Source organism: Myxocyprinus asiaticus, chromosome 32 (assembly GCF_019703515.2).
Source record: "Myxocyprinus asiaticus isolate MX2 ecotype Aquarium Trade chromosome 32, UBuf_Myxa_2, whole genome shotgun sequence".
Lineage (NCBI taxonomy): Eukaryota > Metazoa > Chordata > Actinopteri > Cypriniformes > Catostomidae > Myxocyprinus > Myxocyprinus asiaticus.
In genome coordinates this window covers 3,303,971-3,318,929 of record NC_059375.1, presented here as the reverse complement: position 1 = coordinate 3,318,929, position 14,959 = coordinate 3,303,971, and the positions used below count along the sequence as shown (strand labels likewise).

Here is a 14,959-nt window from a genome sequence, read left to right as displayed (position 1 = left end):
TTTTATTATAAATCTGATTAATTTTAACAGGGGGGGGGCTGCTTGTTGCAGGGTTTAGGTTGGCTAGGCCAAACAGTGGGAGCCTGGTGCGGTGTGGACAATTTAAAAGCTTCCTCCTTTTTGTCATCGCAGCACTGCTGCATGAGGGTGACAGCCGGACCAAATAGAGCTTGTCCAGTTTCCACTGGGGCTCCCGCAATGCGCCTCTTCTCACTGTCGGGCAGACCGGAGAGATTCAGCCACAGTGCGTGTTCATCCGTGACAGAGAGAGCCACTGCACGGCCGGAGGGTTGGACAGTCTGATGGGCATTACGAAGAACGAGGTCATTGACCTCGTGGGCAAAGGAGAGCAATGTTTGGGAAACAATGCTCTACACTGACCTGAAAGATTACATGAGAGTGCCATCTCTTGGTGACGGCTGCATTCAACAACATTTGTGGCCATAAATGTGTCAGAATTGTGCAGACATTATCTGAAGATTAAAATATAAACATGCATGCAAATGTAAATTAAAGTGCAGCCACTCACGAGTCTGTTAAATGTTTGAAAAACTTCTAAAAGATTAACAGACCATTTTTGACATCTCTTCCTTGTCTTATTATTTGATCAGAATGCCAAGAGTTAAGACCATAACTTAACACTTGTATTTCATTCCAAACATAGCCTTATTATTGAACTGATCCAACTTGTAATCATAAAGCTAACCAATCAGAATGCACCTTCTCGATCTCCAACTCCTAACCTCTCTTTATTAGTTTGACACGATTCTATCAAAACACACCAATCTCACATGAATTCACTGACATAAAACAAATGAAACACCAGAGATTTGCACCAGATTCTCACTTTATTGGCTGAATTCATAAGACTACAAAAAGAAACAAAATCTCCAAAATGTCCTTTAACTGGACAAAGTGAGTTTGCAATTTGCAAAGTGGCCAAAATCACTCAGACATCTGTGAGGAAAGAAAGAAAAAGAACGCAATAGATTTCTGCGCAAGCTGTAATAGCGATGGCACCCACTTTACAGACATTCACACTCCTAAATCGCACATGCACCCATGATTTTAATCTACAAATAAAAAGCTACAAACTGACATTCGTACTAGCAAAAAAAAAAGAAAAAAAAAAAAGGCCAAAACAAACAGAGCATTTAAACAGGCCAGTATAATTCACCTAAGAGTGGGCAGAGATTGCTCAAGGAAAGGATGTGCCAAAATATGTGGTATCTGCCAAAATGTGCAGGGTGCCGTCAGTAACAACTGTAAACAAACACGCACTCAGACAAAGTTTCACATTAAAGAGAGTGGCAGTGATTTACACTATTCAAGGACACTATCATCTCCGTTCAGATTGCTTTAGAGCTAAAAGGGAATGGAGCAGCCTGTCCCCACAGCGGGACAAAAAGCCGGACCCTGAGGCTTCATCTGAAGAGAAGTGCGTCACTTGGGTCCAATAAACATCCCAAGAAGGGTTATCAAGTTATGGCTGAAGATGTATTCGAAAGAAAAACAATCAGAACCTCTAAAAATGCAGCAAAATATGCGCAATTACTAGGAAAAAAAAAAATAAAAAATACATTCTCACACAAACTCGCACCACAATGAGACCATTTTCGATCAACACACACTTTTAGATGTTTCACATACAGACCAACACACTCCACAAGGGCATTTCAGTCTTCCACACATACAGCAATCTCATCTGGATGGAGACAGCTCTAAAAAAGCCCTGCACTGATTTGGTGTTTGGGGTGGAGGAGGAGGAAGAGGAGAGGTAGAGTGAAGGACAGGATGGATATGCGTGTTGCAGTAGTTGATGTTATTTCTTGGCTTTGCCGCCCTTGGCTGCATTTCGTGGTGGGGTCACGGGTCTGCCGGAACCAAATCCACCCGCACCACTGTAGGACAGCATCTTCTTCTCAGCCGGTTTCAGAATCTGATGGAGACGGAGAACGCAATCTACTTACCAGGTACAATGCATAATAGAGACGATCATAACCAATGTGAGAGCTTAAGCAGACCTGAAATGAGCACATGAGGGTTTCGTCTACGCTCATCATAGCACCTGCGTTGTCAAACTCCCCGCAGTAGTTTGGAGCTGAGAAAAGTGTGACTAACTGCCTCTTAGCGAAGAACTCGTAGCCATCCTCCACCACCTGTTACAAAGCAGAGGATTTATGGTTCAAGAAATCTGCACAAAAAAGGCCATTCAATTTACAATCTTTCTGGTTTAAATTAGGGCTGGGTATTGATACAAACTTCCCTATTCGATTCACAAGATCTCACTTTCATTTGGATTACATTTTGATTCTGATTCATTTGCGTAAATTTCAGATATATTATCCATTTTGCTTAAGCTGGCACCACACTAGCAGACTCTAAACAACTTGCGGAGATCTTGCTCTGTTCAGTCGGAGGTACGGCACACTTGCCGATACAAAATGGTGGAGGGATAACGACTATTTACAAAATTTGTAAATGTGTATCTTGGTGGTGAAACCTCTGACTGGTCTCAACAAAACTCCACCTTTGACGTTGACCCCGTCGCAATCGCCAATTGGCCTTCTTTGGCCCAAGAATTATCGGCAGGCCAAAGGCCATTGGCTCCGAGGAAGCACATTAAAGCACCGCATTTGGCCCAACAGCTGAAACGCGGCTAATGACCCTCATTCTGTTTTGATTAAGCATTATCATTTCCAACTACACAATCTATATGGGAGCAAGGATTTGAATCTCTTTAATGATTTTAATTACAAATAATTTTTATTCCAAATAAGACTCCAATTTAAAAAAAAACAGAGGCAAAAACAACAGCTAAATCCGGCGTCACACTAGCCAATTTTTTTCCAGTGATTTTCAGGTGTGAGCTTCATTTACATAACTGCCAGCCAGTAGGTGTGAGATGAAGTGTGCATTAGCGTCTGCCAACATTTTCATCTGCAATTGCACTCAGCAACATATCACAAATGCAGATTGTAATCCCCAGTGATTGTCACCAAGCGTTTTTCTCTACAAAATGACTAAAGAAATCAGAAAGCGGAGGCACTATAGTCTGTTTTTACTCATTGAAAGTCGCATATGGACATACCCGTTCTACGGCAAGCCTGGAGGGGATAAATACACAATAACATACTTTAACAAGGTAAGGTTTCCATTAATAACATCCTAAATCACTTTTACAATTGTGTGTGCTCACACAGTACTCCCGTTATTTCGGCGAGCTAAACATGACGGAATTAGAGAGAGATTTGCGCTAAGTTGGTATTAGTGTTGTCACGGTAACAATTTCAGTAGTTGATACTAGGGATGGGCATATTGGTCATTTTGTCTACTCGAGCACAGAGTACTCGAGGGGAAAAAGACATGTACATATAATAGCATGTCTGACAAACGTCTTTGGCTGCTGCATTGCATCTTGTTGTTCCAGTGTATCATCTATTCATTATTATAGGCTGTTATAAAATAATCTGTTACAAAATTTACAAAAGATTGTATAATCAAAATATAATGCATCATATTTTGTCATTGTGAAGATTCGCTGCCCAACTCAATGAATGTCCACAATGTGCGTCTGTCTGTTCTTCCTTCAGGTTACCGTAGTAATCTTAGTAAGCGCGCACCAGTTTTTTTTAGTGACTGTCTGAACGTCTATTTTCAAATCACGGATGGCTTAACAGGAGACGCCATAACCATCGCGTTTTAATATGCGTGTTAAATTAAAGTTCCGTTTTGAAGACGCTGCATTCTGTTGCATTTAGCTGTGCTCTGTCTAGCTGTTTGAAACACTCTCCTGCTGTATATGTGCTGCTTCAGCACGCTGAGTCCACCGCCACACGCCTGGTGTGTGTGTCCCCAAGTGTTCGCTCCTGTGGGGAAAGCCGCAATGCCCCATATTGTTGTTGCTGTAATGATTCATTAAGCGTTCCATTCAACTCGGTGTCGGAATTTCCACATTTCATTTGGGGAAAGTGCAACGGAATGACAATTTGTCAGACTTCTAACTTGGAAACTCGTGCGTAAATCTTCAACTCCCATTTCATCGAGATGCAGGAGTGTGTGTGTTACTTCACGCAAACGTGTCGGCACCCAGGGCAGGGATTACAGTCAGCGACACACTTTCACTTCTATTAAATAATATCCATTAATGAGTCAAAGTTCTTACATGAAATGATAAAACGTGTGACAAGGAGGAGGGCGGGGCTGGGCCGTGATGACACACGCCTGGCCCTGAATTGGGCTAACCAGCCGGAATGGGGATAAAGACGAGCCAGAGGCACCAGTTCGAGGGAGAGACACATGAGGCTGTGCTGAGTGTGCGTGTTTGTTTGTTTTATGTCCTCTATTTCAGGCATTTAGCTTATATTTTGACTCATGCTTTTATTATGGGGTTTGTTTTTTGACGGAAGCTTCACTTTTCTGATAAACAGTTTGCGGCACGGCCCAGTGTGATTATTGAAGACTTAAGTCACGTCTGAAATCTCATCTCTTTACACTGTCCTTTGAGTCTGACAAATGAAATGTAGGATACAGTTTTGGGAGTGTTTGTATTTTAGATTACTGGTGTTTGTGAACGTGGTAATTTTGAAATGTTATGTTTCACATTTTATTACTTTGAAGCACTCTGGTCAACTCTGTTGTTTTATGCTATATAAATGAAGTTGAGATTAAAGCGCAAATGCTGAGATTGAATTCTATAAATATATAGTTTACATGTGCTGCGTTGTTCACAATAGATTAGTGCTCTGCTTTGTCTTCTCAAACCACGTGAATGATTCTCAATATCTGTGGAGTTTCCAGAGTATGAGCAGTCGGATTTATACACAGTACGCAGCTCATCTTCGCTAAGATTGCAGCCTTCAGTGGTTTAATAAATCACACTAGGACATGTCACTTGGATTAATTGTCCATTTCAGTGTAAAAGGAGTAACAGAGCACACATTCAAATTAAGCATGTGAGCATTTTAAAGCTGTCGTGTGTCAGTCATACTGCGTGCTGGTACCGGATAGAGTCGGTGCTCAGTACTACCAAAACACTGGTATCGTTACATCTTTTTTAATTTTAGTAGCGACTTGGTCCCGAAGTACCAGTAATTTTGACAACACTAGTTGGCATGTCTGTCACACACCATTTTGTATTGCAAGTGTGTCATACCTCCGACTGAAGAAAGTGAGATCTCAGCAAGTGCGACACCTTTTGACTAAAATTGAGTTGTTTTGAGTCTGCTAGTGTGGTGCTGGCTTAAGAGAAAATTCAAAAGAAAAGGAGGTAAACAATTTACCTCAAAAAGGGAAGAAACTAGGATTGAGAAATCAAACAGTAAAATGTGTGGAGATCAGCCTGCCACAACATCTACATCTACTCCGCCTGCTGTGCTCAAACCCAGGCTTTATGCTCTGCCTGTTGACAATGATTAGATGATCAGTTTGATTGGTGCAGAAGTGGGTGTGTCAAGAATAACTGGAGGTTGATCAGGTCTCCAACCACTCAATGCTGACTACTAACACTCAAACAAATCTAAAATCAGGTGAGCACGTAACACTGGTGAGTGAAATCTAAACATTTACCGTAAAGTGGCTAATTACAGACATTTTTTGTAGCATAGTGCATATTTGGGGGCACATGTGTGTGATTAACTCACATCGTAGTGGGTTGCGCATAGAATAGAAGACTGATCTTGGGATTTTAAGAATCGTTATTGTGATTAAATAAATTGTTTAAATACATGATCGCATTTAATCAGAAAATCTATAATTTTACTCTGCCCTAGATCAAATGATATGCAAAGAAAGAAGAAAAAAAAAAAAAAAGGCAGCTTTCCATGTTTCAACAATTATAAACTCATTGCAGTGGCTAGACAACTTTTATGAATACTGGTTAATAATGTTTACTGATGAAATGGGTCTATAAATTGTAAAACATTGCTGAAATACCATGACCAACATGATGCTACATTCCTTTAAGGTACATTAAGTACATTTCTTACCTGGTGGGCCCTGCATATGAGGTCCATGTCATGTTTGTGGAGGAATTTGGCCACTACATCAGAGCCAAAGGTGAACGAGACACCACGATCATTCTCTCCCCAGCCCATGACGTCTTTATCTGGATCAGCCCAGAGCAGATCACAGAGCAAACCCTGATCAGGAACATCTGTGGGCCTCATCACACGACGGATCTGCTCCATAGACTGCAGGTCTGGAGAAAGACCTGGGAAACAGATCATTTAACTGTAGTTTATAAAGAATATTTTTACTTCACCTGGACTAATTATTAACTAATTCAAGAACCATAAGTCCACTATGCGAAGGTCTTGCCATTTGGCTTCCAAATGTTTGTTTGCGATTTCACACCAAGCAAGCTTCTGTTGGCGAAAAACAAGTTTAAATACTAAAAAAAAAGGTGTAGTTATTAAAACCTATAAGATCATATTTAAAACCTATTTTTTCCACACACAACAAAAAAATAAATACTGATTCAGGCCTGATTTTGTAAAAAACACTTTTCAAAAGAGTATATTTTCCAAATGTACAGGGAATTCCTTTATGCTAGTAGGTGCTTTATAACAAAGCTCTAATCTGAAGACATTAACACTAAAAGATACTATCCATACTGTGCACTTTAAAACTTGACACCTCACCAGGTTAGATGTGCAATGACATTAGTTTTCCTGTGATTCACAATCGATTGCAAAGTGGCAAGTTTGAATATGTGGAAGCACAAATAAGATTTGAGGCAAAATTCAGTGAATACCTTACATTGTGGTCTGTTCCTCAAACAAAGCTTTCTGGGGAACAGACCCTGACCCTATGGACTACTTTTACAGTGCTTTTCAAAGCTTGAACTGAAGATAAATCACTTTTTTATTTAATAGTAGCCTATATTAATTTGTCATTTATTTTATAATTTGTAAGTATTAAATAAAATTAATCTTTCAATTTAAATAAATATAAAAATATAAAAAGTTTTAAGCTTTTAAAATCAACAAGCCTGCATGTTCTTGTTGTGGACCTATATGAATTTACTTGTGCATTGATATATCAGCTGTTTTATATCAATTTGTTTCCAGCAGTCCTAAGCTCTCACAGCATTCACTGTGTTTCTTCTTGCTGTGTAAATGTCTTAAATTTCTTCATAACTGTACAGCGATCCCTTGTGCTGTATTAATATGTTTTAATTCTTTGTGATTTTATGGTTCTCATGTGCTGTTTAAATGTATTTAAATTCTTCATATTTTCATAATGATCGGCCGGTAAATCCCGCCGACTCCACAGAGAAGTGAATCATGCTCTCTCGCCACATTTCAAGTGATTTAATGTTCGCTGCAAAAGTCACTTATTCATGTGCACGTGTGAACTAATCATAAAGTCAGGATCAAAGCCTGAGTTGACAAAGTTGATAAGCAGTGACATGTTACCAGTTAAGCCTGATTGGTTTGGTTTTGTCACCTCAAATCCAATCCTGTAACCCTGAGTTTGTTTAACTAGCTTAAAGTGTAGACGGGGTCTTATTTTGCAGTATATCAAAGGCTAATGCACGCTGCAAAATGAGCAAATTTTCAGTGGATTAAAAAATATTTTCACAGACTTGTGTTATTTTCAACAATGTGCTTTTGTTATATGTTGGATCAGTTTTACTTGGTGAATTCTGTTTAGAACAGGCTATTAGGTTTACTCTTATTGGTCATGCACTGCCCATTTATTCAATTATTTTAAATAAATATGCCTATAATGGCGAATGTTGATTCAGTGAATGCCTGTCATATTGTATGTTTAATGTAAAATGATCATAATGCAAGCACATCAAAAATATGTCCCCCATTTTTCAGCAGTTTTTAGTATCGGATTCAGCTATTGGAATAATAGAAGCATTTCAAACTGATTTTTTTTTACTTTTAGACTAGTCGATTACAAAATTTCCATTTAAACCTCAGTGAAATTAGTCATTGCTAACATCCCTACACCAAATACCATTCAGCCATTCTGAGAACCTGACTACTAGAGCAAAACATCATGGGCTGAAACCTTCATAATGGCAATGCAGAGCTGATCTTGAAATGGGGCAACACTAAATAAAGGGCCTCAGAAAAAGACTCCCTGAAGTAAAGACAGCCAGTAAAGTGGGTTAAACCAGAACCAGAGGAAAGATTTTTCAGACCCCATGAAATCATCTTAGCTTTAAATTAGCTAAGCCACCTCTGTAAATTTACCTCTTGCCATATACACTGATCAGCCACAACATTAAAGCCACCTGCCTAATATTGTGTAGGTCCCCCGTGTGCCGCCAAAACAGCGCCAACCCGCATCTCAGAATAGCATTCAGAGATGCTATTCTGCTCACTACAATTGTACAGAGCGGTTATCTGAGTTACCGTAGACTTTGTCAGTTTGAACCAGTCTGGCCATTCTCTGTTGGCCTCTCTCATCAACAAGACATTTCCATCTGCAGAACTGCCGCTCACTGGATGTTTTTGGCACCATTCGGAGTAAATTCTAGAGACTGTTGTGTGTGAAAATCCCAGGAGATCAGCAGTTACAGAAATACTCAAACCAGCCCATCTGACACCAACAATCATGCCACAGTCCAAATCACTGAGATCACATTTTTTCCCCATTCTGGTGGTTGATGTGAACATTAACTGAAGCTCCTGACCCATATCTGCATGATTTTATGCACTGCAGCCACACGATTGGCTGATTAGATAATCACATGGATGATTGTTGGTGTCAGACGGGCTGGTTTGAGTATTTCTGTAACTGCTGATCTCCTGGGATTTTCACACACAACAGTCTCTAGAATTTACTCCAAATGGTGCTAAAAACAAAAAAAACATCCAGTAGTCACTAGACATCTCATCAACAAACAGCGAATCAGACATGCGCACCAACAGCTTTTCTTTCGTCTCGTCAAAATATAATCAAATGCGTTTCTTCAAGCCAGCGTCTACTGTATGTCTAGAGTTGCCAACCATCCCATATAATACAGAATCATCTAGTATTAAAGGGAACAGAATTGTGTTCCGTGTTAAATCAATAGCCTACTGGTCACAGTTTGTACCGTATTTTAGTGCCTCACACCCAAACAGCTGAAAACGTTTCTGTACTTGAACCAGTGAAAGTTAATATTTACAGGTTAGAAAACAAATTGAGAGAAATGGACCTGAAACAAGCACCTTTCAAGTGAGCTCTGGGAGAGCCCTTCGTCAGCTGTTGTTAAGGTACATGGACACTACACTTGACAGAAGCAGAAAGATCAAGGAAGATCAATGACAATCAGCGCAAGTCTTCTGTCATGCTTCCCATTAAAATAGAAAAATGTAGGTGATAGAGACATTTACTAATTGACAAATAATACCGTGTATAACAGCATGCTCAGATTCACAAGCAAATATCACTTAAGCTTATTTAACTCTGTAAAGCTTGACATATGAAAGAATTGTCAGAAAATTCACATTTTTGTTTTTTTTACATTAAACTGTTTTTACCATTAGACAAAATATAAAAAGAAACTTTTTTGTCTCATATTTCACACATTAGGCTTTAGAGGTCATTTTTCCTCCATTTAGTTTCTCAGATGAGTGTTTTTAATAATTGTTTTTCTTCCACAGCATTTACATGTTTATTTTCTGACACATTAGTTAATTAAATCTCTTTTTCCTGTCCTTTTGATTAATTTGACTTAATTTACCATATACATTCATATTTTGCTTTGTATTTATTATTTATATAATTTATTTGTCTATTACAGCATGTCATAATTGAAATCTGAGATACCTTTTCCCCTCTAAAAACAAATGTAATTTTCTTCGATTTTAAAATTATAACAAGGTTTACCATTTAGTCTTTCAAGAGGAAAGAATAATATTATAAATATAACACTTTGTAAAGTTTCTGTCAGATACATAAGAGTGCTAAAGGCATATTTAACCATTAAAACCTTACGTATCATATTTGATGCACATAATTTCAACTTAAACAGTGCTTTGAAACAGCGACAGCCTAGTTTTAAAAAGCAAACATTTGTCAAAAAATGTCAATAACTTCAATTATAATGTTACCTTGAATTTTTTAAATAAGCCGTCATTTATCCCAACATCGTGCAAGTCTGCCGCCAACTGACCAAAATATCCACTAGATGGTGCCATAAACATGTGAAAATGACATGGCATAGGTATTGTACACAATAATGTAACTTATACACTACCTATATAAACTTGAGTAATTATGAGCGGACTTCTCTAGTGTTAATGAAGTGCAAAATGCACCACTGCCTATTCACAAACTACTCATTTGTTTATGCAGCAACACACATAGTGCACTTCTCCGTGCGGCGCAATTCTTCACATTGCTCCGTGATGGCGCCAAACTTGAACTCGGAACACACTTGTGGAAAATAGTTTGTTAGAAAATGCAGTGACTTTTCCAAAACATTCCATTTTAACTTGTTTTTCCATGACATTCCCAGGCCTGGAAAACCCCATTTCTAAATGTCATGATTTTTCCAGGATCACCATTACCATCCAAAACCTGCCATTCCTAATATTCATTTCATTAAATCTCATCCTGCTGTGGGTTAATCATCAGAATAGGACATAATCACAATTTTACTTTGATTAATTGTGCATTTGTACCTTCAATTTATTTTAAATATGTCAAATTCCGTGACATTGTATTGTAAATTCAGTTATTATAACTGGATTCAGTCCGTGTTTTCCACATCGTGGAAGTCATAGGGCCCTACATATATATATATATACACACACACACACATACATATTTATAATTTACAGATGGCCTCTTCTCAGAAAAGACCAAAATTTGATGAGGCAAATTAAACCCTATTGGTTACTGAAAGCCCTTCGATATCTCCCATCCAAATTTCCTGTTTCAATAAAACGTATGTCAGCAAAGGAAAGAAAACTGTGCTCAAACCATTTCACTGGGTCTTCACTAATGTAGATAAACGAAATTTAGAAATGTACACAAATAATTCAGTAAAAGGAAGAAAATGCTTACCTCCATGACAGCAAAAAATCTTTTCATCCACAATAGCAGCTACTGGTAAACAGTTGAAACAGTCTGTGAATGTCTTCCAAAGCTTGATGTTATAACGCCTTTTACCTGCCAAAAGACACAAGCAGAAACCAAGCTAAACACATTAGGATAGAGCTGGGTTTTGATACAGATGTCCCGATTCAATTCGATATCGATTCATATGGGTAGAAAGAAAGAAAATTAAGAAATTCTCTCCCAGCTAATGCTCTTTATTATACAGGGGACCTTCTAACTACATACATTATGAAAATAGTAATTTTACAAATTTGCTTTTCTTTTTTCCTTCATGACACATTTGAGCTTTTTAAAAATTGTATATTGTTATATTACATTTTGTTATATGTTTATTGTTTAATGCATAATTTAGAGTATTTACAAGTTTACATTGATTTGTAGAACACGTGCTAAAAATCGGTACTGTCTCTAAGAAAACTGTCAGTTCTGTAAAGAGCGTATATTAATTAGAGAGACTCGAATGGCTTCTCTACCTCATCCGTGCAATTTGTGACTTAAATGTTTATTTTTTGTTGTTTTTGATCAACAATTGACTTTAAAGAACAGAAAGGATGTTAAAAGGGAATTTTTATTGAAAGTATTAAAAGATTTTATGACAAATGGATTGCGTGTATCTCATCTTTGGACATACATTACACGGAACAAGTCAAACCAAACCTTTACTCAACACACAGTGAAAGGATCTTGCTGCTAAACTTCACTACACTACGCAAACACTGATGAGTGAAATCAGAAAAATTTCCAGTCAGTGGCCAATCACAGACATTTTACTCGCATTGCGCAGAATTTGGTCGCCAGTGAGTGATTTACTTGCATTGTAGAGACTAGAGTTGCGCATTCAGTAAAAGATCGATCTTGGGATTTCAACGTGCACTCAGTAACACTTGTCTTTGCATCATCGTGGACTTAGTGACACCTAGTGGCTTCGATACTGAAATGATTAGTCAACGTTATTGACAAAAAATTGTCAACAAAAATTTCCGATGCTGAATAGTCGTTTGATGTCATTTAACGTAACATGAGAGCATATGTAACTAATGATGACGCATGAGAGCAGTACTACAGCTCACGCCTGACTGAGGAGAGGAAGAAAACACAGCTCAGTCCAGACGCACTCTAAACTTTCACAGCTTCAGGTGATGTAGATCACAAAGTATGAGGGAATTATACAAAAATACCAAATAAGTAAATACAGAAGCACTCTAGTTGTGGAATAAGTAGAGCTATTGCTCCACATAACACTTGCGCACAGATCATGTAAATAACTACAAACTCAGAGACTGGCATTTCTCGGTGCGGTCAGCGCCTCTTCTATGAGTTGTGTGAATGTCCCAATCTAAGGGGGAGAGATTGAAACTGCATCCGGCTGATGCACACTGTCGTGTGGATGCTCGTTCCTCAAGAGCGCACGCTTAATGCAGCTAGATTATAACGTGATGGCTCGTGACTCATTGAATCATAACATGTCACTGTTCATTTCTTATCATGAAGAAAATTAGCAATACGCAGTTCTATAAATACGAGAGAGTTTGCTATTTTTGTGAGTTACAGATGGATTGAAGTGAACATAAAGGTGAGAGGGTGGTCTTTACCCAATTATACACTGCAACAAAATACGTTTTTGATTTGTTTTGGCTTGTTTTCCAATATATAAAATCTAAAACATCCTTTAAAACAACGTACATTTACTTTTGCAGCTATACTGCAGAAGAAAAAATTGTTATCTGAGAATGTTGAATATATTAAAAATACAAATATTTTAAAATATCTAAAAATCCTTTTAAAAAATATGCATTCACCTGAGAAGCAGCATATCAGATATTTAGACTTGCTTTTAGAGAATAGATCTTGAATATAAGTATATCTGATCTTTACTGCACTCGCAGAAGTATAACCAAGTGAAAAAATACACTTATATACAATATACACTTATATTTAAGATACATTCTCTTAAAGAAAATCTAAATATCTTATATGTTGCTTCTCAAGTAAATGTATCTTGTTTTATGGATTTGACAATTTTAAATGGAAAACAAGACAAAAAACACTCTTCACCTCATGCGAGTGCTCATGATTTACACCTTTAAGAACGATATAGAAACCATCCAAATGAAGTTTGTACTGCATCGAAAAATCGATATTTTTACACAGTCCTATGTTAGAACACTCCACTTGCATGTATCTACAAGAAAACACTAACATAAACATACTCACATTCATCATAAAACCCATATATCCGGTTGATGGAGGCACATTCATGGTTTCCTCTGAGAAGAAAGAAGTTCTCTGGATATTTGACCTTGTAGGCGAGCAGCAAGCAGATGGTCTCCAGCGACTGTTTGCCTCTGTCTACATAATCTCCCAGGAACAGGTAGTTACTCTCTGGAGGATATCCTCCATACTCAAAGAGCCTGAGTAAGTCGTAGTACTGACCATGAACATCGCCTGGAAAAAAAGACACCATCTTGAGTTAGTTCAGATGAAATCAGCCTTTAAAAAAAACATGCATTTAAAACAAAGACTGAACAGTGCAGGTAAGGTTTGGCAGAACTTTACCGCAGATCTTGAGTGGCGCCTCCAGCTCCAGCAATATCGGCTGACTGAGGAAGATTTCCCGAGATTTCAGACACAATCCTCGGATTTCGTTCTCCGTTAACTGAACGTTTTTCCCAGGCCTGGAGCCCTTCACTAAGAAAGAACAAGATAAAATATACGAATAAATAAGTAAGTTATTCTTAGCTGTCAGACATAAGGGATATTCAACCTAACACAATCCGCATAAGAAAATGAACATAGGAAAAATTTGACCATTTACAGACAAAACCCATCAATACACTCTTCTAATTCTGATGAAGTGTGTTTATTATATATGTGTGTGTGTGTGTGCATTATCATGTCTTGCGTTTCTCGTGATGGCGTTCAATCTGGTCACGTGTTCGAATGTGATGCGTCTCCACTGATCGTTCTTTGTCAAGTCTTCATCAGTGTAGGAGCTTTATCATTAAACAATAGGAAGATATGTACAGCTATTCCATCACATATGTACGACACTACCGCGATTTCAGGAAATTAATTCGATTAATTTCAAACAATATGAGAATAGATTATTAGTACCGTTGATTAATATAATTATTAGTAAAGTTATTTCATATAAAACCATATAGTTAGTGAGAAAGTATAGAGGTTTTTTTTTACCCTCCAAGAGGCGCTGAATGATCGAGTCGATGTTTAATTTGTCCGATTCAGCCATTTTGTCGCTCGCTGGAGATTAGCCGGCTTAAAGCCAGGAAACGAGACGAGAATCCGCCCAACACAAACACACGACAGTTACTTAAAAAAATCTCCTATGTACAAAACTTTCACACTGCTGGTAGTATTCCTGAGTTTATATTAAGGTTATATTGCCGCAAATGGTCCTTCAGCAGTTCGTTGTGTGAGGTAAACTCGCACCGCGAGCGCCGACCGTTGTAGGAAACACTAAAAGGGCGGGGCATACACGGAAGCGCGTGTGTAATTGGGTGTTTTCGGCTCATGACGAGCGCTTCAAATCTCCAACCCGAACAGCCTATTGGATATTCTTCGCGTCACTCATTTTCTATTTTTTTCAATGATTAGAATCGTGTTTATAAACGCATTTAAACCAAAGTTTTCTCGTATGAAATCATACTGAGATGTAAATCCAAGTCACTGGACCCTCTTCGTCATGTTGCCGGTGTAAAACTTACATCTTCTTAGGTTTATTGTTTATTCACTTCATTAACACCGATTCTCAAGTTAGCAATACATTGATAGGTAAAGAGATAGGCACCAATCAATATATTAAGAAACGAAAGTCCAAAATAAACCTAACGTTCAATCTTTAAAATATACAATCTATTCGTTCATTCAG

General features: G+C 38.0%; 1 protein-coding gene across 1 annotated transcript; it reads right to left on the bottom strand.

Annotated features, from left to right (window-relative positions):
* Positions 1–835: 835 nt before the first annotated feature.
* Positions 836–14,566, bottom strand: ppp1cab (protein phosphatase 1, catalytic subunit, alpha isozyme b). The gene is made up of 7 exons (XM_051666983.1): positions 14,266–14,566; positions 13,627–13,758; positions 13,285–13,515; positions 11,017–11,121; positions 5,988–6,211; positions 2,025–2,159; positions 836–1,939 (listed from the first exon to the last, which is right to left on the bottom strand). Exons 1-7 carry the CDS (start codon positions 14,318–14,320, stop codon positions 1,823–1,825), a joined length of 999 nt encoding a protein of 332 aa, XP_051522943.1. The 5' UTR covers positions 14,321–14,566; the 3' UTR covers positions 836–1,822.
* Between the last annotated feature and the right edge of the window lie 393 nt (positions 14,567–14,959).

Coding starts and splice junctions, on each gene's coding strand:
- ppp1cab (XM_051666983.1), bottom strand. CDS start 14,320: ATGGCTGAATCGGACAAATTAAACATCGACTCGATCATTCAGCGCCTC. Junction 13,516..13,626: donor GGCGCCACTCAAGATCTGCG/GTAAAGTTCTGC, acceptor CTTTTTTTCCAG/GCGATGTTCATGGTCAGTAC. Junction 11,122..13,284: donor ATATGGGTTTTATGATGAAT/GTGAGTATGTTT, acceptor GTCTTTTGGCAG/GTAAAAGGCGTTATAACATC.